We start from the raw sequence: 24,383 nt of genomic DNA on the forward strand, positions 1-24,383 counted from the left end.
ATGCGGCAGTCCCTGACTCAGCAGCGCCCGGGCGGCGTTGCTCTGCCCGACTCCGTGGGTAAGTGCCGGGGGTGGGGGAGGCCCCGCCGGCCCGGGAGGATGCGGGGCGGGGGCCGGGGGCGCGCGGCCATTTTGGGCGGTGGGTCCCCAGGACCGGACCGGACCCCCGCCGCGGCCGGGGGCTGCAGCGACCGAGGCCCCGCCGCCTCCCCCGGCTCCGCTCCGCTGTTCAGGCGCGGTGTCAGCCGCAGGGGCACGGTCCGTTTTGTCCCGCGGGGCTGCGGCAGAGCCCCCCGCGGGTCGCTGCTGCCGGGCGGACGCAGCCCCGGTCGCGCAGCATCCTCGGAGCCCGCTGCGCCCGCTCCCCGCGCAGCGCTGCCGCACCTCGCCAAGTGGGTCAGAGGAGCCCGCACTCCGCTCCGCACCGGCGGCCGCTGCCGCTCTCCCCACCCGCGCACCCATCCGAGCGGGAGGGGAGCACCGGGCGCCTGCAGACCCTCTCGTGGGCTGCCGGCGGGGCCCGCGGCCAGAGCCCGTTCGGGTCCCAGCTCGAACACGAACGCGTTTTTAACAGAGAAGTGGAACAAAAGGAGAGGGGCTGGTAGGGAGAACGGCTCGGTGCCATTTGCCCCCGGTTTTTCTGGGGCAAAAGTTAAAGCTGGCTTCCTTGGACTGCTTTGTGCTTATTCTTAACTTGTGGTGGTGTGTTTTGTTTGTTTGTTTTCTCAAATAACATGATGGAGAAGCGAGTGCTGTTTCTGTGGCTTCCCATCTGTTCTGATAATCGGGAAAATATCAAGTAAATCAGGGGTAGTAGAAAGATATATATTGTTGCAAACTTTTAAAGTAATCTTGGAAAAACCTGCTGCAACCTTTCTTTTTAGAGTGGGGTTATATATGACAATTGTAATAACGGTATGTTTCCGAGGCATAAAATAAAAATGATCTTTCTGAAGCCTATATACGTTGAGTGCCATTTTAGTAAAAGAAATAGCCAGACTATAGATAGCATTGTTTTCTTTATGTTTTCCTCACAGAAATAAGCACAGTGTTTCAAAACACCTTATATATTCACATTGAGGTACGCACTGCAAGTTTTGAGGTATCTAATTTGGATAAATCACAGAGAAAAGGCCATTACTGTACCTTAAATGCAGAGACAGTGAAGCTGTCGTAGCTCCACTTCTGTGTGTAAAGCTGTACCAAGCTCAGTAGAAGAGAGGAAAGCGATCTAATGGGGAATACTTTCAGCAAAAATTGGTGTTGAGAGAGATGATTTTACCAGGGCTGCCCTTCAATAGCTATCAGTGGAGATACTGAGTATGCGTCCATGTAGGCTGAAGGAGCTGTAGGCATCCTTACAAAAGTACAGAACCACTTTCTTAAGGTACACATATCAAAATGTGTTTGCAGAGAAAGAAAGAAATGGAATTAGCATCCCAGTACAGAGATGAAACTAACGTAATCACATTATCTCTTCAATTTCGCATCTCTCTCCAATATCAATTTAAAGGATTATGGTGGGTTTTGTTAGGGCCTGGAACAAAAGCATTTGGGTTTTGTTTGGTTTGGGGCTTTTTTTATTCTTGAAGGAATATTAAAAAGCTTTCAGAAATTTTCCAGTTGGCAACGTTTTGTATCACTTATATATCACAGGCTGGTGTGTGCTGTTTGTGCTGGAAAACAATGTAGAAACGCAAGAGTGGAAAACATGGTGGTTCTGAGACAAGTTCAGAATCCATAAACGCTTTTTCAAGCTGCTTCTTTTAGTGCATTTTCTTGTGGAAGTGCTATTACAAAATACTCTGATTTTGAGGAAAATAGCACGTTTTGCAGGTTTTTTCATTGCAGCTTTTTGCAGCATCTCTGGTGGAAATGCAGGAATACCGGGTTGTGTGTGTAAACACTGTACTTGCGTCCCCACGATGCTCACGCGGACGTGCTCTGCAGGGCGGTTTTGCGTGGCACAAACATCTGCATGCCCACACAGCCCAACTGTGAAGAGTTTAAGCTGCGTAAGGAACATATGGCTGGTTTTATTTATCTTCTGCTCATTTGCCAGCCAAACTGTAGCAGTGATCGGAAGTTTGGTAACCTACCATGTGTATAAGCAAGACAGGTTCATTCTTTCTCTCCTTTCAGAACTAATCTATGTAAGAAGTAGCAATTTTTTTCTCCAGTTACTGAAGTTTTGTTCAGTTAAACCTTTGGACCCAGTACTTCAGAATTTTACGAAGTTTATGTGAAACTGGCATTTAAATGATTGCACTGGAACTGGAGCGTGGCACAAGCTGTAGTATTGAGGAGGCAATATAAACAGAGTGGCCTCACAATCCATTTTGAATGCTTTAGAAGTCTAGATTTTATATTATTAACTTATTTGGCAGATTTAAGAGAATAAAAAGATTAACCCCAAATGCAACCTGCAGCAAACAGTTGGGTACCTTTATCTCCATCCTGTGAAGAACTGTGCTCTTGGACATGAGCAGGTTTGCAGGTGTAGACCTTTCCTTCCAGAGCCACCGAGCAGTCAAAAAGGGTGTTGCTTTTGTTTATACATCCCTCTTGCCTTTCATCTGCTTGTGTTGGGCTGTTGAGGTTTTAAGCTCCAAGTTCAAGACTTGTCTGTGGTTTCAAGCTCATCTGGTTGGCGTGGGTGAAGTGACCCATGCCCATGGAAGCTGTGCCAGCCTGGAGCAGGGACCGGCATGGAGAGGGAACGTTCCCGCCAGCACAGCTGGTGGGTCAGGTTGGAGCGGGTGTGCAGGAGCAGCGGGGAGCTGCTGCACTTTTCCCTGGGGAGAGATGTCCCTGCAGAGGAAGGGAGATAATTTGTACCAGTGTGTGTCCATATGGCTGTATCAGCGTAGCCACTAGGCTGAAAAGATCTCTCTAGCTGTGCTGCAGGTATGTGCAGACCCTAAAGAAGGGCCTGTGGGCACCTGGGGTGTACATCTTCAAGACAGAAAGCTGCCCAGCAAGGCCCCGTGTGCTCCTCTTTCTGGAGAATTTGGACAAGGTAGATGTGCTTGGCATGGCCGAGTCTTTCCTCCCAGCCCTTCTGCAGGTGTTTTACCTCATCACGTCCAGGCTGTCAGGGAGCCCTCGAACACCTCAGATGAGAGTCCCCAACATGGTTTGCTTTAGGGAATATGCTCAGAGATGGTGGAAGCAGCTCCTTGCTCTTGGGACACATCCCTGCCCTTTTCTGAAGCACTCTGAGAAGTGCTGGCAGCATGAGCATCACTTGGGAGCCTCCGGGGTCGGAAATATCTTTGCCTGCTCCTGGGGTGCATTGGAACCCCCAGGCTGTGGGGATGGGATTGAGCGTCACCGCAGCAACTCACAGGGAACGCAGCAGGACGCTGCTATGGCCCATTCTCCTACCAGTCACTCTGGCAGGTGCTGGGTTATGTCTACATAATGTATGAAATATAATCAAAAGGATTGTTCCACAGTGATGTAGAAATGGCAGAGCACATGCCTAAAGATGTTGCTGAATGTAACATCACAGCCAGCCTTCCTTTTGGCTGATGGAATCACTATTTTATATTTATGCTCATTTGGGAGATCTATAAATACATAAAAGAAAAAAAAAAGCCACACCATAATCAGGCAGCTGTAGATGAGTTTTACTAATCCACAAATTCATTATTCAAGCATCTAAAAATACCTGGTCCTTGCTGAAAGCAGAGGATGATGCTCCAGGAGGAGATGTGGCTGTTACTGGCGATGTCTCATTTATATGGAAAATTGCGGATGCTTTACGATATGATTACAGCCAAGATTTCCCCCCTCAAAACAAGTGGCGTACAGTGTGGTTATTTAGCTTGATGTAAGTAGACAGATCAGAAAATATATAAATGCCTAATGGTAATATTTCTCATTAGCTCAATCGCCCCAGGCTGGAGGGGCTGGGAGGCTCCGGTGTATCCAAATGAGCTTTGCAGAGTTACAGTTCTTAAGGCTCTCTTCATCTACGTTAGATCAATGATAAGTAAATGTGAATTCAGATGCCCCAGTAATGCTTGATAAAGCATGTTAGTGAAGGTGAAAAGTGACAGCCAAACCCAAAAATATCCTCAGGTTAGAAGGAAGAAAATTCACCACGATGTGGTTGGTGGTGGGAGGAGAAATTTGCGGTACTGTGACTGTCCCCAGATGGAATCAGCAAATTCTGTTGTGTATGTGTGTTTTTAGGGTCGTTCAATAGAAGAAAAAGAAATTCCCTCTACGTAACTGTGACTCTCCTCATTGTGTCAGTATTAATTCTAACGGTGGGCCTAGCTGCTACAACAAGAACCCAAAATGTGACTGTTGGAGGTTATTACCCAGGGGTTATTGTAAGTATAGAACTCCTAGGTAGGTCTAGAAAACTTATTGCCTACAAAGTCCCTTGTATTGCTGCAAATGTTATAAAGGGTGATCTTGTCTTGAATATTATGCTCAGCTACTTCATTGCCATTTAATTTATTTGTTTTATTATTACTTTGCACCTGCTGCTCATTCCCATGCAAAAATCCCATCCAAGTGGCAGCTTGCTCTGAGCTTAGGTAATAGAGCGCTATTGAGCCAACAAAGACAGATAAATAGGTCTTATGTCAGTCAAAGCAACTTTAGAGCTTCGTTGTTTGCATGCATCACATTAACCCCAGGCAGAAATAAGGCAAAGAAGAACCATAGGTACCAAGAACAGTTGAGAGATCAGGGCTTGAAATGCTGTTCACATGAACTTGTGGTCATAAAGTTCACTGGCAGAAGTGTTTAACGATTTGGAGTCCCAGAACGAGGAGCAGCACGTTAGCAAGAGCTGTGGCAGCTTGCCAGGGGAGCACGCACATCCAGGCAGCTAGCATAGCACATCCATTTCTTCTTTATCGTTATCAACAGATTAAAATGGGAAAGGACAATCTCATAGCTTCAAATGGCTTAATTTAGAGAAGACCCCCTCAGCCATCTTGCTAGTAGTTGTATAACCTCCTGCAGAAGGATAAGGGGCAAGTACATCATGCCTCTCCCAGCATGAGCGGAGGTCTCATACAAGCTGGAAAGCAAGTCCTGGGCTTTTCCTGTGTGTCTCTAAGACATGCTGAAAAAGAAGCGCAAAAAGGACTGGGCTGCGGACAAGTTAGGTGTTTTATTAATAGCAGGTTGAGTGTAATTGCAGCCCCCTAGCTAGGGGGTCCTGGCTAACAGCTGTGCAGTGCCAGGCATTTAGGTTTGGAAGCTTAAAGCTGGTTCACATAACTAGGCGGAGGCTTGCTCTTGCCTGATTGTGGTTTGATCTATTTGCCACACACTGCTGATCTCGGGGAGGTTTATACTCCTCTGTGGACAAGCTATTCTATGACTGAAGAAAGCCCCTTTACAGCCATTATTGTGGAACATTGTTACAGGCTGTGTTGGGTCTCTTTGGTTTAGGGTTGGTTTTCTGGTTTGTCCTAGTAATTCCTGCATTTAGACCTGATCTTTTTCAAAAAGAAGTATAGAAGGAAGGTATTGAGAAAGGTGGCAGGCTGGCTTCCAACTCTCTGCACTTAGCCTACGCTTTAGTAGCCTCAGTTGAACCTTGTGCTTCAGAGCGAGTCTTGCACACCGATGCAGATGGGTAGAGTCTGTTGCTCATGTCCCCTTGACATCTCCCATGCTATTTACGCTCTGAGAGCATCAGCATCACTTAGGCTTTTGTAAGGTGCAGTCTACTCAAGGAATTAATGGATTCCTGAACTTGGGAAGGACATTGAGTTGCTTTATTCGGAGGCACCCTGACAGTTCGTGTTTGTCACCAAATTCTCCCTCTTGGTTTGTTCATTAATCTGCTGTGTGGGAATATGTGATGACCTCGTCTGTCTCCCTGCACAGGAAAGCATTTCAGTGCGCTGCTTCATGCTTTAGCAGGTGCTTAAAATAGCTGATGTTTTGTAACAAGCTGGGGTTTCTCCCTTTACTCTGGAAAAAGGGCTTGCTGTGGTGCATGGTACTTGGTGACTTGTCCCTGAGCAGGTGGCTTCCACGGCTCCAAAGAAGCAACTCCTTGCAGGTCTTGTCATCCAGAACTTCATGCAAATGTTAGGCCTGCATGCATCTCCATCAGGGGTTTCTGTGCCCCACCATGAGTCATACCCTGAGTACCCTGCATTGGTGAGGAAAAGATAGAGCCAGAAGTTTCTTCGTGTGCTGGGTGACTTCTCTGGGTGGACAAGCTCCACGGATTGGATCATCTCAGGGAATGTCAGATGTCTTATCGATGCCATGCTTAATGCACTGTTCTTTCCTTCTTTAACTTGTGTGCCTTGTGCAAACACCTCTTGTGCAAGGAGGAAACATGTCCGATGCAGCAGATTGTGTTCCCAGGCTTCTTGCTCCCGAGGAAGGGCAGAACCAGGCACTGGAAACCTTCCACACATCAGTGCGATTTTGTTTAGTTGGAGGTTTTGTTTTGTTTTGTTTGGGGGTTTTTGTGCATGTTTTTGTTTATTTTTTTCTCCACAAACAGTGCAGTTCCTCATTGACCCACCTGGAGGAGCTGAAACAGACAGGGCAAGGACATGTCCTGTGGCCAGGCTGCCTTCACCCTCCTCCTGGCACTTTACTGTGCAAAACCACACTCATTTTCTGTCTTGTCCTCCTTTCAGACGGACATCCCAGGGGATCATATCCACCAGCAAATAAGTGATGCAATTAATGCAGATTACCAAGATCTCTTTGTCCCACGCGTAGAAAAATGGGTGTTTTTCCCATTAATGCAATGAGAATTCATATCAATTAATGAGAATTTGCTGATTTGTTTGGTCTTCACCTATTGGATGTACAGACTTGCTCTAATTTCTTCATTTGAAATATCTTAAGTATTTCACTTTTTGGTTTGAGGCTGCTCTGGAGCACCACGTGGGCATTTCTCTTAAACATCTTAAATCAAGCTCAAAGGGCACAAAACATTTTTCTTGAGCATTTGCCTTAGGTGTGTCTTACAACACAACTTCCTCGCTGCTAAATGTCACCAGACTGAAAGCGATGCCTGGATCTCCTGGGTTTTGTTCTTGGAATTGAACTGTTACTTGGGGAAGGCAGGAGATGTTGGTTGCCCAGCAAAATAATAAGCCCAGAAGCACTGGTAGATCAGTTTGGGGCAGTTCAACAGTGCCCCTGGCTCTCTGCCCTGCCTGCTGCCCAGGTGTTAAGCAGCACCTGGGGCTTCATTGCTGGGCTTCCCACCATGATAGTTTGTCCCTGATGTGGGGACAGGGATCTCCGAGGGCTCAGGGTGCAGGGTTTTGCTGGGAAGCAGCATCCTGGTCAGCTGCTCCACTTCAGTCGCTGCCAGCGGCACCGCACCAAACCTTGCTGGGCTTAAGCAGAGCAGAGGAGGATTTAAGCCCATCTCTTCATCACGTATGTGTCTGCTAATCTCTGCACATGCCTCTGCTTCTTAGTTTTGGATTTATTAAACCTTTGTGTTCTATTCCTGGATCTTAAAATATCAACTCCAGGTTAGTTGACTCATTCTTGAATCACTGCAGCTTGTCTCATGCCTTATTCTGCTTCCCGAGGAGTTCACCAGGTCTTTACTACCCCCTTGTCTATTGACTGGATTTGTACCTGCTTATGACCAGTCCAGCTGTAGAACTTTTCTGGCATTTCTCATTTTGCTGACCCATAGAAGTGGAGTTGGATATGCTCCCTGCTGATCAAAGACCTTTCTTGGTGTGACACAGAAGTACTTCTGCATGTCCCCCCCGAGTCCGTGGTTCCTGGCTGAAGTCCCTGTTTCTGGCCTGGCTGAGGTGTGCTTGTCCTAGAAACTTCTATTTAGTGCAGCCTAAATAGCTTAAGGCTATGGAGAAAGGAGGTGGGAAATCGCACTCCTGGCTGACATCACTGAACTGAAATAGGAACAGTGTTGTCAGTTATGGCAGCAAGAAAAGATGCTTTTGCTGGAGCAAAAGGCATGAGCTCTTCTGGTAGAAGACCCCAGTTGGTGCATCCTCACTCCTGGAAATGAGGGAGGAGTAGAAGGTGACAGGAAACTGCTAAATCTTCCTGACTATAATGCTCCCTTATTTCATAGTTCAGATCAAGAAACTCTCTGAAAACACAGGTGGTTGCTCATGCCCTTGGTGAGTTTACAGGGGCCTGATCCTGCAGATGCCAGTGGTGTGGTCCTGCTAGGTTTGTGTCTGCGGGCTCCTGAGCATTCATAGGATTGTTCCAAGACAGCAATGCATATCTTCATCCACCAGCCATTTCTTAGCATCACCGGGGAGGGGATGGAATTCAGAATTCATCCTTTTGGTTTCTACACACGCTTGTAGTGTCATATAAGGGATACACTTTATAGTTCCTGCTAGTGAGAGACTCCACTGATTCCTTGCTGAAGGAAGAATGCTCGCACATCTGCAGTATGTTCTTTTGCTGCTTCTGGATTTAATTGTGTTCTGCCTGTATGTGAAGTATGCTGGATATTGTCCTGATCTAAATGCTAACAGTATGTTGTCTTTCAGCTTGGTTTTGGGTCGTTTCTTGGAATAATTGGATCAAACTTGATAGAAAACAAAAGGCAAATGGTAAGTTCATTATAAAAAACCTGTTTTTAAAAATGACAGTAACTGAAATTTTGTATGTAAAGAGTGTTATTGGTTTTCTTAGCTCTTCCAGGGTGGTGTTGCATACCTCTTGGGAACTAGAGATGGTTTCTGGCAGCCCAGGAGAACAAGGCTGTTAACCCTGATATTTGAAAATTAGAATTAAAAAAATGCCCAAGGAAGCAGAAAGTGACTATACACAGTCTCATTGAACTCAGTGGGATTTTTGGAGCGTTTGTACACTTCAGGGTGCTCAGTGCTTCACAACTCACACCCGGCACTTTTTCTGTTGAGCTGTCACAGTATGTGATACCTGGTATGGTGAGGCAGACCCTGTAGGAGAGGAAAACTGCCTTTTCCCCAGTTAGGGTGCAGGGGAGCTGTTTTTTCCCAGTGGATATTCTTTGTTATATTTTGGGGTTTTTTTGTTATTTTCACCCTGGCTCTGCAAGAGCAACATGTTCTGTTTTGTCCTAGCAGAGTTTCCAAACCTCTTGCTCGTCATATATTAGCAGCATGTCAGGGTCTGATTGAGCAATGACCATGTTATGCCAGTCCTGCGTTCTTCACAGGAGTGCCCGTGAGTGGCAATGTGGCTCTGACTTGTTTGTTTATTCTGAAGAGCGCTGGGTAGCCTGTGTTTTATCCTTTCCATCTATCATTTGTGCCCTAAAAGGCATGCATGACATGACCCAGCTTTGCAGGGCTGGCGTCACGGCTGGCAGGTACCATGTCTCTGCTCTGACCGCAGAGAGGACATGGGGTAGCCGTCACTGCTTGTTCCTGTGCTTTGGTCGTGTCTCCTCCTTGCCCAGGAGTATTTTACAGTGGCAGCTTTGTCCATTACATGTTTCCGTAATACCGCTGGCAGTGCAGGATTTATTTTTTTCCCTATCTTCTGTCAACTTCACCAGTGCCCTAGTTTGCCAAAAGACAGTCTCAGTGTTGCTTGTTTCTCAGTCGCTCCTCCCTGAGGGCAGGAAGAACTAGAAGCAACTTCTGCTGCCGTGTTCTTGTGTGTGTTTCTGCCCGCAAGCTGGGCGCAGAGTGCGAGGAGTCGCGCAAGCCAGCCCGGCTCTTCTCCCCAGCCTGCCGACAGGAATAAACCTCTCTCGTTTTGCCCACCCGAGTGTCTTGGCTTTCATGCCACACATCTGCGCTTCCCACTTGTCAAAGCAAGGGAGAGCTTTCGTGTCCCCGGGGAGGGACAGCGCAGTCTGCCAGCAGCTCTGACTTACACCCGAGCTGCCTGCTCAGCGGTTTTCGGCGTTTTGTGTGGCTTTGTGACAGTCATCCGTGCCACGGAAGAGTAATAACCAACAGCTTCACAGCCCATGTGTCGCTGGACCGTGGCCCAAAGGCACCGCAGCCCGGAGCGCTCCTGCTTCGCGGTTCCTGCACTACCCAAATCCCGTTGGCCTTTCCTCAGCCGAGTGCTGCTCGGACTTCATCAGGAGTTAGGTGAGCAACGACCCCTCACTAATATCACACAGCTCTTGAGAGCGACTTCTGCTTGGCAAACCCAAATCAAAACCTTGTGTTAACTCATGAGATTACTTGAAAACCGTGGGATTGTTAAAATGAATTTGTATGTTTTTATTCGTCATTTGATTTTTTTTTTTTTTTTAATTGTAAATTCTCAGTGTGTGGTTTTCAGGTTTTTCCTTTGGCAGCTGAGGGGAAACTGTGTAAATAAAGTGAGTAAATCCATTTCTAACACCAGATCATTATATCCTAGTATGGTTGTTAGGAAAGTATCATCATTAGCCCTGTATTGTTTTAAATAACCATATTAGCAGCTCCTACCTGCCAGGAGGGGCAACTGACAAATAACCTAATTGCATATATTTATCGTTTGGCTCACTTCCTATCTCCAAGGGTCATACTATTTAGGGAGGATATCCTCTTTCAAGTCTGTATGAAACCAAGGAGAGCACAGAAACTAAACTTGCTACAAATAACTGAAGCCGTAAACCCCATTTCTCCCAGTAAGCAGCTGTGCTTTGTGCCCTTGCGCGGCTTCCCCGGTTGTGGCACTGAAACACCGCGACTGCGGTAATGAACAGTGCAAATTGCAATCTCGATGTGGAGATGGCGTGGGTCTGAGGGGGAGGAAATCCTGACATTTACAGCTGACAGAAACAGGGTCCCAGCATAGGACCCGATCCTAGAAAACCCGTCACCTGCTGCCATCTGCAAGTACTTCATGGCACAGCGTCTAATATTCCAGGAACAGCTTGTGACTCATGACTGTGACCTGCTTGTATGGTCCTTGGGTTCATTTCACAGTCTGCTCTGTCTGCTGCTGCAGTTTTTATTTGCAGTGGGACGGCGTATGTCTTGAATACTTGCCTCATCTCCAAAGCCATTTTGTTTTCTTGCATTTTGAAGCTATCTGAAGTAAGCAATTGTACAGGGACCATTTCCACTGTCCCAAGTCAGCCCTCCTGCATCATTGCTCAAGCTGACCTGGTCTGCACATGGATGTTGCTGGAGGAAGGTCTTTTTTCACTGATTGAAGTAAAAACAGTGTGATTAACCTAAAAATCCCGAGACACTTTAAAAATACCTATAGGATCCTTCTGGCTTGTGTTCATCAAGGGGTTTGACTTGTCTTCCTGAGAACTGGATCCTCATGCAGTGGCAGGAACCAAGGTGTTAGAGCAAACTTAGCACCTAGAGCTTTCAAATAAACATCCCGGTGCCAGGAGACCCAAGATATCTGTCAGTGCTGGCCAAGCTAACTGTTATTTCTCTGTTTGTGCTATTAGTGGTTTTTACTATTGCTCAAAGCTCCTGATGACCAGAGTCACCTTTGTACTTGTGGAGAAGCAGTTTTTAAAAGCTGCCAGTGACCCACACTTGAAGGGCTGTGATCGCTGGACTGGAAAACCACCAGGGGAAAACCCACTAAAGCTTTCAGTTCTTGAAATGGAATTGCTGCTGTTCCCTAAGCTGCATCTTTGTGAACCTGTCAGTTATAACGCCCCGCTTGCTGTCCCTCCGTGGCCCTGTCGATATCCCCCATGTGCTTTGGCGAGACAGATTGGGATCGGTATTGGGAGCTCTGTGTGTGATGAGCTGCTGCTGGGGAGCGAGGAGGGGTTGTGTCTGAGGGTTGTGTCGGCACTCGTGCATGGACCCCCAGCTGAGCACTGGCACTTCGGCACAAGTTGTATGTGAAGTGGTGTAGTCGGACTAGAGACCTTGTTCCTCATACCTGTTTTGGGGTTTGAGTGTTGCTGGATTGCCTTCTGAATGCCTTCACCTGAATTTTAAGAATGGGCAGGATGGGTCCAGCGGAAGAGGATCAGATGTGCCTGACTTCCCTCCTTGAGCTGAAGCTGGGGATGTCCCTCCCTGCAGCTCCCCAAGCCAGGGGGAGTCCCCATGGGTCATGTTTACCGTGACGTGGCACCAAGGAGCCCAGCCAGGCTGCTGTGAGGGTGCGCGACACCAATGGCGTAGGCTGCTCACCCGTCTTCTGATCCCCCGGCTTTGTGCTTGCGCCTGCATGTAAGCGCTGTTTCCTGGAGGCACAGTCCCACCAGAGGCCGGCATACAGTCTCCTGTGTCCTTACAGCCTCCCCACAGTGCTCCAGGATGGCGAGAGAAGAAATCCCCTCCGTTCTCTCCAGGGAAGAGTTAAGGGCAGCAGCAGCCAGAAGAGGAGGTGTATCCTCAGCCTAAGTTTAGCGCTTTGGAGTCATGGAAGAACTTGCATTACAATATCAAGTCCCCGGAGAACTGGTCTGGCACAACACTGCTACTTCTGCTGCCTTGCAGAAGCAGACATGCATCCCTTTGCCTTCAATGAGACCAGCCTGTGCAGCCTGGGCAAACATTTGGGTCATTGATTGCTTGAGGGCTTATTGACCGTGGTTTACGTATCCTCGCGGAGAGGGCACTGAACGCTTGGTTGTGCAGAGGCAGATGATACTTTGCTTTGTTTTCCTTTTTCAGCTGGTTGCATCGATCGTCTTCATCAGCTTTGGCGTCATTGCTGCGTTCTGCTGTGCCATAGTAGACGGTGTCTTTGCCGCCAGACACATAGTAAGTGCTTCCAGGAAAACACGGGTCCTGCAATGCTTGTGCTCTAGGAAAGCAGGTGGTGGTGTCCCGAATCCCCTATCAGGCCACATTAAACCCTGTGAATGTATGTCAATGTGCCGAATGCTGTTTTAAATCATAAACTTTGGAAAAGTCTATCAGTTTTGCAAAAATACTTTGAAAGTAGCAGCAACCATAAAGATCTTTAAACTTCACTTTAGTTTTTTTGTCTGTACTTTATGCGTTTACTGAGTCTCAAAACTGTAAGGTATAATGTGAATTACCGCGATTGCCAAGGGACAACGTACGAGCATAACTTCCATCATGTTTTAAATATTAGCAGAGGCAGTTCTTAATGCTGATTGAACTGCTGGATGTTGCAGTAGAATTAAGCAATTTAATACAAAGCTCGTTAAAGTCTTCCAGTATAAACAGGAAGCACTTGCAGTAGGTTCTCAGTTTCCATTCAATGACTTAAAAATATATGAGCTACTGGTATTGCTAGTACAGTGGGACATGCAAATGTTTCAGTTATTAGTATAGAAAAGAAAAAACACAATTCCGTTTCAACTTTATAATCAAAATTTATAAGTGCAAACAGATTTTTGTCCTTCAGCTCTACAGTTTGATGCCATTCTTTGAAATTTTTGGCAAAATAGGATTAAAAAGACAGATTTGAGGTTTATTTATGATCAGAATGGCAAGGAATTTGAGAAGGTCAGAATCACCCGTGAAGTAGAAACACGCTCTGTCAGCCGACTCATTATTCTCCTTGTAAAGCCGGCTCCCCTTTCCTGCCCCTGAGCGTTCTAGTGGTAGAAAGACGGCTGGACAGCAGGGTTTGCTGACCGAGCAAAGGGCAGCCCTGCTCAGCTGGATGGTGGGTCTCCATCTGTCTGGATGCAACCGGCAAGTCTCGGCCATCTCTGACCTCCCCTTGCAAGCGCATGGGGAGCTTTAGCTTTGATAAAAAGGTGAAGCTCCTTCAAGTCCACGTGGACCTGAGCCCTGCAGACTTGCTCTGGGATTTTTGAGTGCTGACCTCGGGGGCTGGGTGATGGCATGAGCTGGCAGCTCCTGCGGGCTGGCCACGGGGATGTCTGCGCGTCTGACACAGACAGAGCTGAGCAGTTGGGGTGGCGAGGGCTCTGGTTTCTGTCTCTTGATGAGCAGACGTGCTTTTGGCCTCGCTTCACCCCGTAACCGTCCGAGAATGTCACTGTCTAGCTGGAGACGTGCTCCTGCCATGCTAGCACATAGCGTTCCTGCCGTTCGTCTGCCGCTGTCCCGCCACCCCGAGATTTGGATGGGACACCCAGGGCGCGAGTCGGGCTGTTCCTGGGAAGGGTTCACCAAGGTGGATACACATCCAGCACTGCCTTCCCTGCGGCTGTGTCCTGGGGACCAGGCTGCCCCGAAGTGAGATGTTAGTGCGGGTTGTTTGCAGGATGGTAACCCACCATAGCTTTCCCACAAGTGACTCAAGAGCACAGAAAGACAAATTTGTCAAAAATTTAATGAGAAATTGTTGTGATTCAGCATGAAGAATCATCGGAAACACGTCAGGCAGCCCTGGATGTGTATGGGGGGATGAGAAATGCATCATTCAGTTCAGAGTAGCTGCCCTCACCCAAATGAGCCCGGTTTAAGAGCCTGCTCCTCCCATGGTAGCTGCAACAAATGCATGTGGCCATGGACCAGGGTTAAACATCACCTGGGGCTCGGGGGGGCTGGGACAGGTTGGGGTGTTGCAGAACAGCCCCTGTACAGAGGTGCTGATGTGAGAGCAGGTTTCTCTAAAGCCTGGCCCCTTTCCCCAGACCAGCTGGCTGGTTTTAATTTTGCTGCAATGCTAAGCCCGGTGCTTTTTCATCGGCAGGACCTGAGGCCGCTGTACGCGGGGCGATGTCAGTACTACTCCAAGAGTACGACCCCACCAGAGGTGAGAGAGCGTTGGGCTGTGCTGGCTCTGTGAAAGGGCCGGCTTCGTGGTGCGGGTGGAGGAACCTGCGGCCAGGCTGCTCTGGGCTGTCCTGGGAGGTCCATAGAGGGATCAGGGGGTGGGAGCTGGGACGGGAGCAGGGTGCTGGGAGGACTTGGGAGCCAATTCCTTCATGCTTGGTACTGCCACATTGGTAAAGAAGCGAATGGAGAGGAGAGGCCAATGGCACCTGGGGTGGATTAGAAGGTGGGTGATCAGTAGGTCAGAGAGGTTCTCCTGCCCCTCTGCTCTGCCCTGGGGAGACCACACCTGGAATATTGTGTCCAGTTGTGGCCCCTCAGTTCCAGCAGGACAGGGAACTGCTGGAGAGAGTCCAGCGCAGCCACCAAGATGCTGCAGGGAGTGGAGCATCTCCCGTGTGAGGAAAGGCTGAGGGAGCTGGGGCTCTGGAGCTGGACAAGAGGAGACTGAGGGGTGACCTCATTCATATTTACAGATAGATAAAGGGTGAGTGTCAGGAGGATGGAGCCAGGCTCTTCTCAGTGACAACCAGTGATAAGACAAGGGGCAATGGGTACAAAGTGGAACACAGGAGGTTCCACTTAAATATGAGAAGAAACTTTTTCCCAGTGAGGGTGTCAGAGCCTGGCCCAGGCTGCCCAGGGAGGTTGTGGAGTCTCCTTCTGTGCAGACATTCCAACCCGCCTGGACACCTTCCTGTGTAACCTCATCTGGGTGTTCCTGCTCCATGGGGGGATTGCACTGGATGAGCTTTCCAGGGCCCTTCCAGTCCCTGTGAGAGGATGTGGGATAGGACAATGTACCAGTTTCTCTAGATCTTCAGCTGTGCATTTGTTACAGGAGCGGGGTGGTGGGTTAAGAGTTCAGACAGCACTGATTTCTGTGGATTCGGGCAACATACACCAGCCTCGGCACCTCTGCTGTCTATTGACTTCTCCAAAGAGAAGCCTGTTGGGGATGGATGTTCCTGCCACATACCAGTGGTGTGTGTGGATGTACGTCTTTTGCTGCCTTTGCTGTGCACTGAGAGCTTCTCTCAGATTTCCTCACAAGTTCCCAAGTAATTTTGAATAATAACTATGTTCTAAATTAAAATGCCTGCTTGAGGTGCAAAATAAATACTACCCAGTGGCATTGGTGGGGTCCATTCACTTTTCAGCCCAAAGACTATGCACATGAGCTTGAGTGTTACTACCTGTAGACAGACAATTAACAGCTTTAGTCAGTTATTCACCAATATGGGAATCTTGCTCCCAGTTTGTATCGTCCTATTGACAACTCTTCACTCTGGGTTGCTGTGTGGTGAGGAATGTTAGTTCAGCAAGGCTGTGGCTGCTTGTAAGAGTTGCACAACCCCCTTCCTGTGCAGGCATGTGCTTATCAATGCCTTCCCCACGGTGGAAGGAAACACTGGTCTGGTCTAGTCTAGCGTGCCTTTATTCCAGTATAACTGTGTACTTTGTAGGGGCTGTGCTGCAAGATAAGGAAAGGAAAACCTTCCTGGGGCTAATCTGGAGATCAGTGCACAATCTACATGTAGTGCAGGCCAAATAGTAGCAGAAAATGTTTGGTGATTATGTGCTTTATGTATTTTTTCTGTATTCACACAGGCAATCTGTCACCCGCAGCGCCGTGCACCCTGCACACCAAAAATAAAAACCAACACCTGCTTCTGCTGTGACCTGTATAACTGTGGAAAGTGAGTAAGCTAAAAATACTGTTCCTGGCCATGGGAAGGGCGAGCAGTGGTCATGCTGGTGTGCAGGGGCCTGAAGGGCCAGGACAGGGCAGGAGCAGAGTGTTGGTTAATGACGACTGCTGTGGGAAGGGAGCTTAAGCTGTGGCTGTTAGCCACAGGGACGCGCAGAAAAAAAGATAACCAAGTGAAGGGGTGTATGAAATGCGCTAAAGCCATCCCAGCCGCGGGTGAGCGTGCTCTGCGCCAACTCGGCTGGAAAAATGAAGATGGCAGGAGTTGCCATTACCTCCGTACTTGGTGTCGTCCCCAGTTTTTTCCCCTACTGAGTGTCCCGTGTCGTAACACCTTCCTTCTCTGTTAGCACCGCTTGTTTGCTGGGTTTTATTTCGTTTTAGAGGATGAAAGGTGCGAAAACTGGGACACCGATCTTCCTCACCTTGTCACCGTTTCATTCCCCACCCTGCTAACAGGGAGGGGAGTTCGCAGGCGGGTTCCACCTGCCTGTTCATAAATCAGTGTCCTCTCTGCCCTGTGAATGTCTTTGGTGGTCACAAGAGGTTGGAAGGTGTACCAGCACTGTGCAAAGATGCGTCAGAAGGGCGGTTGCCTATCCAGAACCACTACGTAGTGATCACACCATCATTAGGTCTGGCTACTGCGCCTCAGCCAGCTTAATTTACAGCATGCACTGCTTAAATCATTTGGAGTGTCTGATGTGTGTCAGCAGGCGATTAATAAATTGATTTTTTCAGTGCTGGCTCTTGCCTAGGGCTGTTTCAGGCTTAGCATTTATCATGGTACTTAGTTGGGCTGGCCCTCACTTAAATAATTGGCTGTGGTGAGGAAGATCAAAAGCTGCCGCTGGGAGAAGTCGGTGCCATGTGCTGGGAAGGGTGATCTCTGTAGGACTTTGTTTGTGTGGAAGCCACTGCAGAGGGTTGAAGCTCACACTTTCCTTTGACGGTTTACAGAATGCAATCCCTTTTTACTAACTGAAAAGAGCAATACACAAAGAAGTGATTTGAATAGAAAAACTTGTTACTTCTCTGTATTTTTTTTCCCAGTCAGGTTAGTTCAAGGTCCTGCCTCTGGCCCATTTTCCCCTCTGTGATGTAAGGTACCAGTTGTTGTCATCTTAGTCTTGCTTAGTGCCACACAAGTGCTGTGCACTGAGCAGGTGCTGGTTCTTATGAGATCTCAGTGAGGAAGGCTTGGACACTCGAAGCTGGTTAGCTCATGTATTCTGTAAAGGATGGAAATTATAGAAAAAGTGACAGCAATCTTGCATCCCTCCTGATGCTGGGAACCCCAGCTGTGGCAGCATGGGATGAGCTCCTTGCTGTTGATAAGTACATGCTGTACTTAAGTGTACAATGCTGAATGGCTTGCTGAGAGCTCTGCACTCACACATCTCCATAGGAACAAGCTCTTGCTTGTTTAGTACACACAGGCTGTATTGTTGAAGGCGGTCACGGTGTGTGCTCAGGTTATACAAAGGTCGTGCAGGTGGACACACAGGTTTGTGCAGCCTGTGGTTACGCTCTGCCTCGAATCTGCTTGAAATCCCTGTCTGCTTGTTGCAATGTCGTCTGCAGCGGCCTGCTACAACAAGACATGGGAAAAAGGAAAAGAAGAAGGTGAAATTGAGTAATGAGGGAAGGAGGATGGCTGTTGTGAAAGGGGACAGGTCCTGCAGGCCTTGCAGAGTCTGCTGGGAGCTCAGTCTGGTTCTCCTGACTCTTGGCCTTAAATATGAGCCTGTTCTTCCCCTTTTCCTCAAAACCCTGGTGCACTTTGAGCCTAACCCCAAGTGTGAGCTGGGAGTTAAGTCATTCATAAGCCCTTAGTATTGTTTGTCCCAGATAAATATGTTTTCTTAAGGGGAATTTGCTGTAACCTGCTGCATCTGGTAAGCCACGCCAAAGGCTGTGCTGGTCCCCAAGCGGTAGTCACAGAGAAGTCATTACTGAAGAATCCCACCTGTGAGACTCCAGCCCACATGTTGTAGGAGCTGCTCTTCCCTTTCCAAAATAATGACCCAGTTTTCTCCCTCTCTTTTCTGCATGTGGAAAAGCTTAAAAATGTGAGCAGATAAACCTCTCCCTGACAGGTCCCGGGGGTCCTGCTGGCCCCGGCTATTGCAGAGCTGCAAAGCACAGGTGTCTGGAGCAGGGTGGCCGAGCTGGCCGTGTTTGTGGCCAAGCCCCGCGGTGCCCGGGGCCAGCTGTGCTGCCCTGTGCTGTCCCATGCCAGAGCTGCCGCTCCCTGGGGCACCGACTGATTTCCCTGGGTAGTGCCAAGACCGGTTTGTCCTTGGGAAGCCTCCAGGATCTCTGTGGAGATTGCAGATGGCAGAAATAAGAGGCGGATTGAGACTCAAGGTGATTTGGGCATTCGCAGGGCTTGCAGGGCTTGTTTGTTTCGCAACAGATCAAGCCATCTTCTGCTGTTGTCATACAGGGAGATCTCGGATGCCACAAGTGTGGGATCTAGCAGGCTTTATCTGCACGCCCTTGGGAGTTAAAATGGGTCCAGGTTATCATTATATTTCAGAATGCATTTTACTGCCCTGCAGAAGTGCTTAAGTTTTATGACGTGTGGTGCATTTTTTATCTTTTTCTTTTTTCCTAATCTAGCAGAGTAGAGATTTCTGGAGGCTACTATGAGTACATTGATGTCAGCAGCTGCCAGGACATCATCCACCTTTACCACCTGCTTTGGTCAGCAACGATTCTGAACATAGTGGGGCTGTTCCTAGGGATCATTACAGCAGCGATACTTGGAGGCTTTAAAGACATGGTAAGATGGTACCAATTTCTCTGTGCATTAAATGAAATTAATCAAGCAAATTGCCTTTAAAAAAATAATGAAAACAGCTATTGGTATTTCAGTGCAAATGATCTATGCATCACTGCAATTGGGCTGGAAAGAAGGGCATGAAATAACTGTAAGGAGAAGGTGGAAATGATTCACTTTTCCGATCTGGTGTCATCATCTGAACATGATTAGAAAAGATGAAGAGAATTGGGAGATGGTATTTGCAAAAGGAACCCTCTGTGAGGTGTTGGTAATGCCAGGATGAATAAAAAGAAGCTCGCTCTTAAAAACTGATCTTCCTTTTCATGGCACTGACCTTTCATAAGGGCATGTGTGGTGGTTGCTCATGAATTGTTGATTTCATAGCAGTAGTAGAGTTCTGAGCTTTACAGACCGTTTAAGCAGCTGTGTTAGGCTGAAACTCTCCATCTAGTTTCTTCGTGATGCAGAATCTGAGAGGGCGAACTGGGGACCAAAACCGAGTGAAAGATGTTAAACTTCAGATAATGAAAAAAATGCTGTTCTGACAGTGTGGGCTTTGAAATACCATTTCTTAATCAGGCTGCCTGCTACCTTCCATAGAGTTTTGTTTTGCAGAGGATGAATGACTGGAGAGAACTGAACATTCAACAGATAAATTTTGGATCTGTTTTGGTCTCTTGTGACTCATTCACGATAATACAAAATGAGACACCCAGAAAAGTGCATTTGTTATCCTGGCAATACATTTTTCTTACAATCAAGTCTCTGGCCCTGCGCTAAGGGTGCCGTATTTCAGAACTCTGAACTTCCCTACGTGCTTTTCAGACTCATCAAGATCTTCCCCAAGAAAACAGGAGACACATTCCCAGCTGTGCATTGTGGCCTTCTGAGAGGTGATCTACACCAGCCAGCCTGTAAACCTCTGCAAAGAAAGCTGTATGGGAGTGTCTGTGAACAGCAGTACAAACAGGGTTGAAATATGCTGATCTCAAAAAGCACTGAGGAACAGTATAATAAAAATTAACAGATTACTTCTCCTACTTGCAAAACTGCGATCTGAACAGCTGCTTTGTTGGAGCAGTGATGTGCATTTGCTATTGCCGGCTTGTTCTGTGGGGTCTGAGAGGAAACGGTGGCTCAGGAATGGAATGACCTCAAGACTTACCTGCTGCCCGAGGGGGAGCCGGATTGCCAGTTGCTAATTTGACAGGAGCTGAGCTCTAAAGACACACATTGCTCCTTTAAATAATTTCTGCTTTCGCTCAGCTGTCATCTTTCTGTGACTTGGTTCGCAGCCTGAGATCCTCTTCTTTTTGTTTTAACAGACTCCATCCCTCCCTGCGCTGAACTGTACGGTTGAAAACGCGCACCCTTCGGTGTCCTACTACTCACGGCCACAGGTGACATCTTACAACACTTACTACCACAGCACTCCTCACCTGCCTCCCTACTCCGCATACGACTTTCAGGTAGGGAAAATTACAGGATGTTTTCTTGTTTAGCGGCAAGGTTAAACCCAGCCGGTCTGCAGGATTCCGTAAGCCTGGCATCCCGTCATTCACACAGTTTAATTTTCCTGTTCCTGCAGACAATACCACATGTTTCCTCCTCGGCGCTGGTCCTTGGCAGTGGTAGTGTTGCTGTGGTAGCGTTTTCCTGAAAGCTGCCCTGGGAGAGAAGGCAGCAGAACGTGCTGCCTGCCTCCCCTGTCGTTCACTGCTGGAGGCCACATCAGAAATAGGCCTTGCCCCTGGCGTTTGTGAGGACTCAGAGAGGCGCAGGGAGGTGTTCACGTGCTAGTCTTCGCTAGGCCAGCTGCGATGTCTGAGAGAAACAAATGAGCTTCTGGAAACAAGCTATTTGTGCTCATGAAGGCACATACTGACTGGAAAGCTATTCCGTTGTGGTTCTTTTCCACACGCTTCAGTGATTTTGTGTGAACCTTGCTGTCAGCATCAGCTTTTGCTTGTTGACGTAGACGATGACAGTTCCTCCTCAGCTCTTCTGTCAGGTGGCTGTTACCACATATTAGCTTAACACATCATATATTTTCTTTGCAACCATCAAGGCTGGAGACTTTTTTTATTAACAAGGGCTTAAGGTGTTGGACATAACTGAGAGGTGTGCCCTGTGATAGCCACCATCTCCCTCATCAGAGCCATGCATTAACAGGTAACAGGAATCTAAACCTTTCTGGTTTTATTGCTATTGCCACTAGACAACACTGTTGTCAGGGATACCTAGAAATATTTGAACACCTACAACAGAATTTCTAGGACTTATTTATGCAGATTTGTGACTCATTTTTGAGATTAACGCAACCTGGGACAGTCATTAGTGTTGTAAAACTTTTTACAGTTGCAAAATACCAACCTCAGCACACACCAAAGCAAGCTCTGCTGCAAAATCCTCTTCTCAGCCACTGGGCTAGTACTAAGCGCTGTTTTAACTCCAGGTTTGTCTATACTAGGAGTACTGCTGGGGCTCTGCTAGCACTTACGTCTCAGCTGGGTGGATTAAAGCCTCTCTGTCTCACTGCTGCGAGCACAGGTGTTGGCTGAGGAGCCGGCACAAAAGCTGGGCGTAAGCTCAGGAAATCTATATTTAAAATAGCCAAGTCTCTCTTTCAAATGCAATTCCAAGTCTGAGCCTTGCTTATCTTCCAGGGAACTCAGAGGCCTGCAGGAAGGCATTACCTGAGGCCTCTGGCTGTGGGGATTCTCTCTTGCCTGAGTCCTACTCTGACCCGAGCAGTGTCTGTGCCAGCTTTTTACTTGCTGAAGGAATAAATTGCTTTGTTATTAATTTCTGGGCTTTTTTTTTAATTTGTGATGAAGAGAAAAGGTAGGGTAAAAAGAAAATGATCTGCAGCCTGTTTGCTGTTGCTACTGGCTGATGTATGAAACCCAAGATTTGAGAGAGACTCATCCGGTTTTGGTTGTCCAGCCTCTGTGAAATGCAGTGGGTACACAGAAGCAATGAGATTTTTGTAATGCCTTTTTCAGTTTTAGGTTTAAGGAGTCTCACTATGCAAACTGTTCCTTACAGGCTGTGCTTACCGTGAATGCCAGAAGTTATTTGAATATTTATTTGTATGTACAAATGTTTTGCAGAAGTGAGCCTTGAAATGTTATTTTTGCACTGCTTGGCAATGAAATATCCTTTACATGAAGACGCGGTTACATTACAGCCTTCTTGCTGTCTCCCTGCAGCATTCCAGCGTGTTTCCAGCCTCCACTCCTTCTGGGCTCTCCGATGACCCCCAGTCAATGTCGCCATCTCCCAGCTATATGTGGTCCTCTAATGCGCCACCTCGTTACTCGCCACCGTATTTTCCACCTTTTGAAAAGCCACCACCTTATACACCATAAAGAATGTGGGAAAGAAGAAAAAAATATTTACCATTTAAATAATTGTGAACATTTTGTACTTATATTTTACTGTGGGAAGGAGCAGGAGGATAGATACAGAAGATAATTGCAAATATGAATATTAGAGTGGACTGTTCTTTCTTGCAAGACTTATTTCAGAGGTTTGTCAATGGAGTATGAGGAAGGAGACATACTACTGATGTTTTGCAGTGTTGGTGAGTAGTGGGTCACCTAAATTCCAGCCTCCTTGTGTTACCGCGAGGTTCATGTAGTCCTTGGTTTTTAATAAAGTGATACAACACAGATGATAGATTCTGGTCTGCCTTACTCCATCTTGTGCCAAGCTGAAGTAAGGATAACCGAGGTGGATATCTGCTGGAGAGTACCGGCCTAAGGTGAGGGTGCTTGCAGACAGCGTGACTTGATGCCTGTTTTGTTTGGCCGTGGGGCTCCAGTTGCTGGGATGTTTCTGGGGCCGCAGAACCTGGTTCACATCGCATGCAGGTTACAGCCTACACACTGGAAAAATCTTGGGGGGAACGGCGACGGTGTCTCAAACTTTAAGGCTAATGAAAGGAGATCACGTCATAGGGCATTTTCATGTGTGTCTAGCAAAACATTTCTAGGTGTTCCTGCTCCAGCAGGGGGATTGGACTAGATGATCTTTCTAGGTCCCTTCCAATCCCTAACGTTCTGTGATTCTGTGAATGTTTTTGAGGGGAAAAGCTTTAATAGGAAAGCTGTTTTTGTTTCAGGAGACTTGATAAGATAGAAGGTGAAATGCAGTTGTTTCTCTCTGAATCCTGTGTAAGTAATGCTGAAGTCAGACAGTCTGGGGGGTTGCACTGCCTAAATCTTCCTTGTATTCCTATGAAGAGTATCAGGAACCGTCCACAAGCCACTCAAACAGTGCAGTGAAGAACATTCTTTTTTCCCTTCTGTTTGGTTGGGAATTTTTTTTAAGCTTGTACTTTTAACTTTTTTAATGGACTGAATCAGCACCCTAAATATGCACTGTTTTAGTAGCTGTATCATGGGCTGCACATGAGGAATATCCACTACTAGTTCTCCAAGGTGTAAGTCTCACATGGATAAAATTCAACACCCTGTAATATAGGATGAAACTGATAGGAATTTGCAATTATTGTTGTGACTTTCATTTAATCTCCAGCTGATGACCGTGCTGATTGATCTAGATTCCAACAGATTTTGCATGCATCCTGCAAAACAAAAGAAGGTCAGCGTTGTTGTGGGACACACTGTCCTGTAAAGTGCGCTTCTACTCCAGAAGTCATTTCAGATGCCAGCGTTCAGATCTGAGCTGCTCAGCCTGAGTGTTCTCAACTGCTTACTTCAGGGATAAAAGGAAAGTATTGACATTTTACTCCTTCTTTCCTAAAAATTTGATTTCCTTGGCATCAGATTGTTGACCCTAATCCTCAGTTGTCTGCCTTTACTTTCAACTGATGCAGACAGAAAAGTACCTACAAGCTAGATCTGGCTTTTAGGTACCAAAAGTAGAATGCATCCTGGGGAGGGGTGCGGGGAAAATCCAGCTGTATTATAAATTGGGCTGTCTCTCTATTTTTAATCTAAAAAAAAAACCCAAAACAAAACACCTGTCAAAATGGAAAACAAACACTGAAGCCTCTGATCTCACTTTTCAAAGTACACCCACACTTTATAGTGCTGTTTTTAATCCTATGCATTTGCAAAGCCTTTGGGCCTGGCTGTGTGTTAACCTTATCGTTTCCACTGTCAAATACTAATCAGTACAGTAATAAGCTAAAGGATGATGCTGTTTATCCAGAAGCAAGTGTAACTTTTCTCAAGTAACAAAGAAATAGAAACAGCTTAAGAAAGAAAAACAACTGATAAGATTTAAAGCAGTAGTGTACGCAAAACATATCTGGGTGACA

The 24,383-nt window shown here is 47.2% G+C and overlaps 1 protein-coding gene across 1 annotated transcript; it reads left to right on the plus strand.

Moving 5' to 3' along the window:
• Window positions 1-22,464, plus strand: TMEM255A (transmembrane protein 255A; the record flags this gene model as incomplete). Its single annotated transcript, XM_080352663.1, has 9 exons — window positions 1-58; window positions 4,201-4,343; window positions 8,502-8,564; window positions 12,546-12,635; window positions 14,512-14,574; window positions 16,206-16,294; window positions 18,931-19,093; window positions 20,419-20,562; window positions 22,306-22,464. The coding sequence occupies 9 exons, from the start codon at window positions 1-3 to the stop codon at window positions 22,462-22,464; spliced, it is 972 nt and encodes a 323-aa protein (XP_080208789.1).
• Window positions 22,465-24,383: the final 1,919 nt, after the last annotated feature.

Source organism: Nesoenas mayeri, assembly GCF_963082525.1.
Source record: "Nesoenas mayeri genome assembly, chromosome: 13".
In the NCBI taxonomy this organism is placed as follows: domain Eukaryota; kingdom Metazoa; phylum Chordata; class Aves; order Columbiformes; family Columbidae; genus Nesoenas; species Nesoenas mayeri.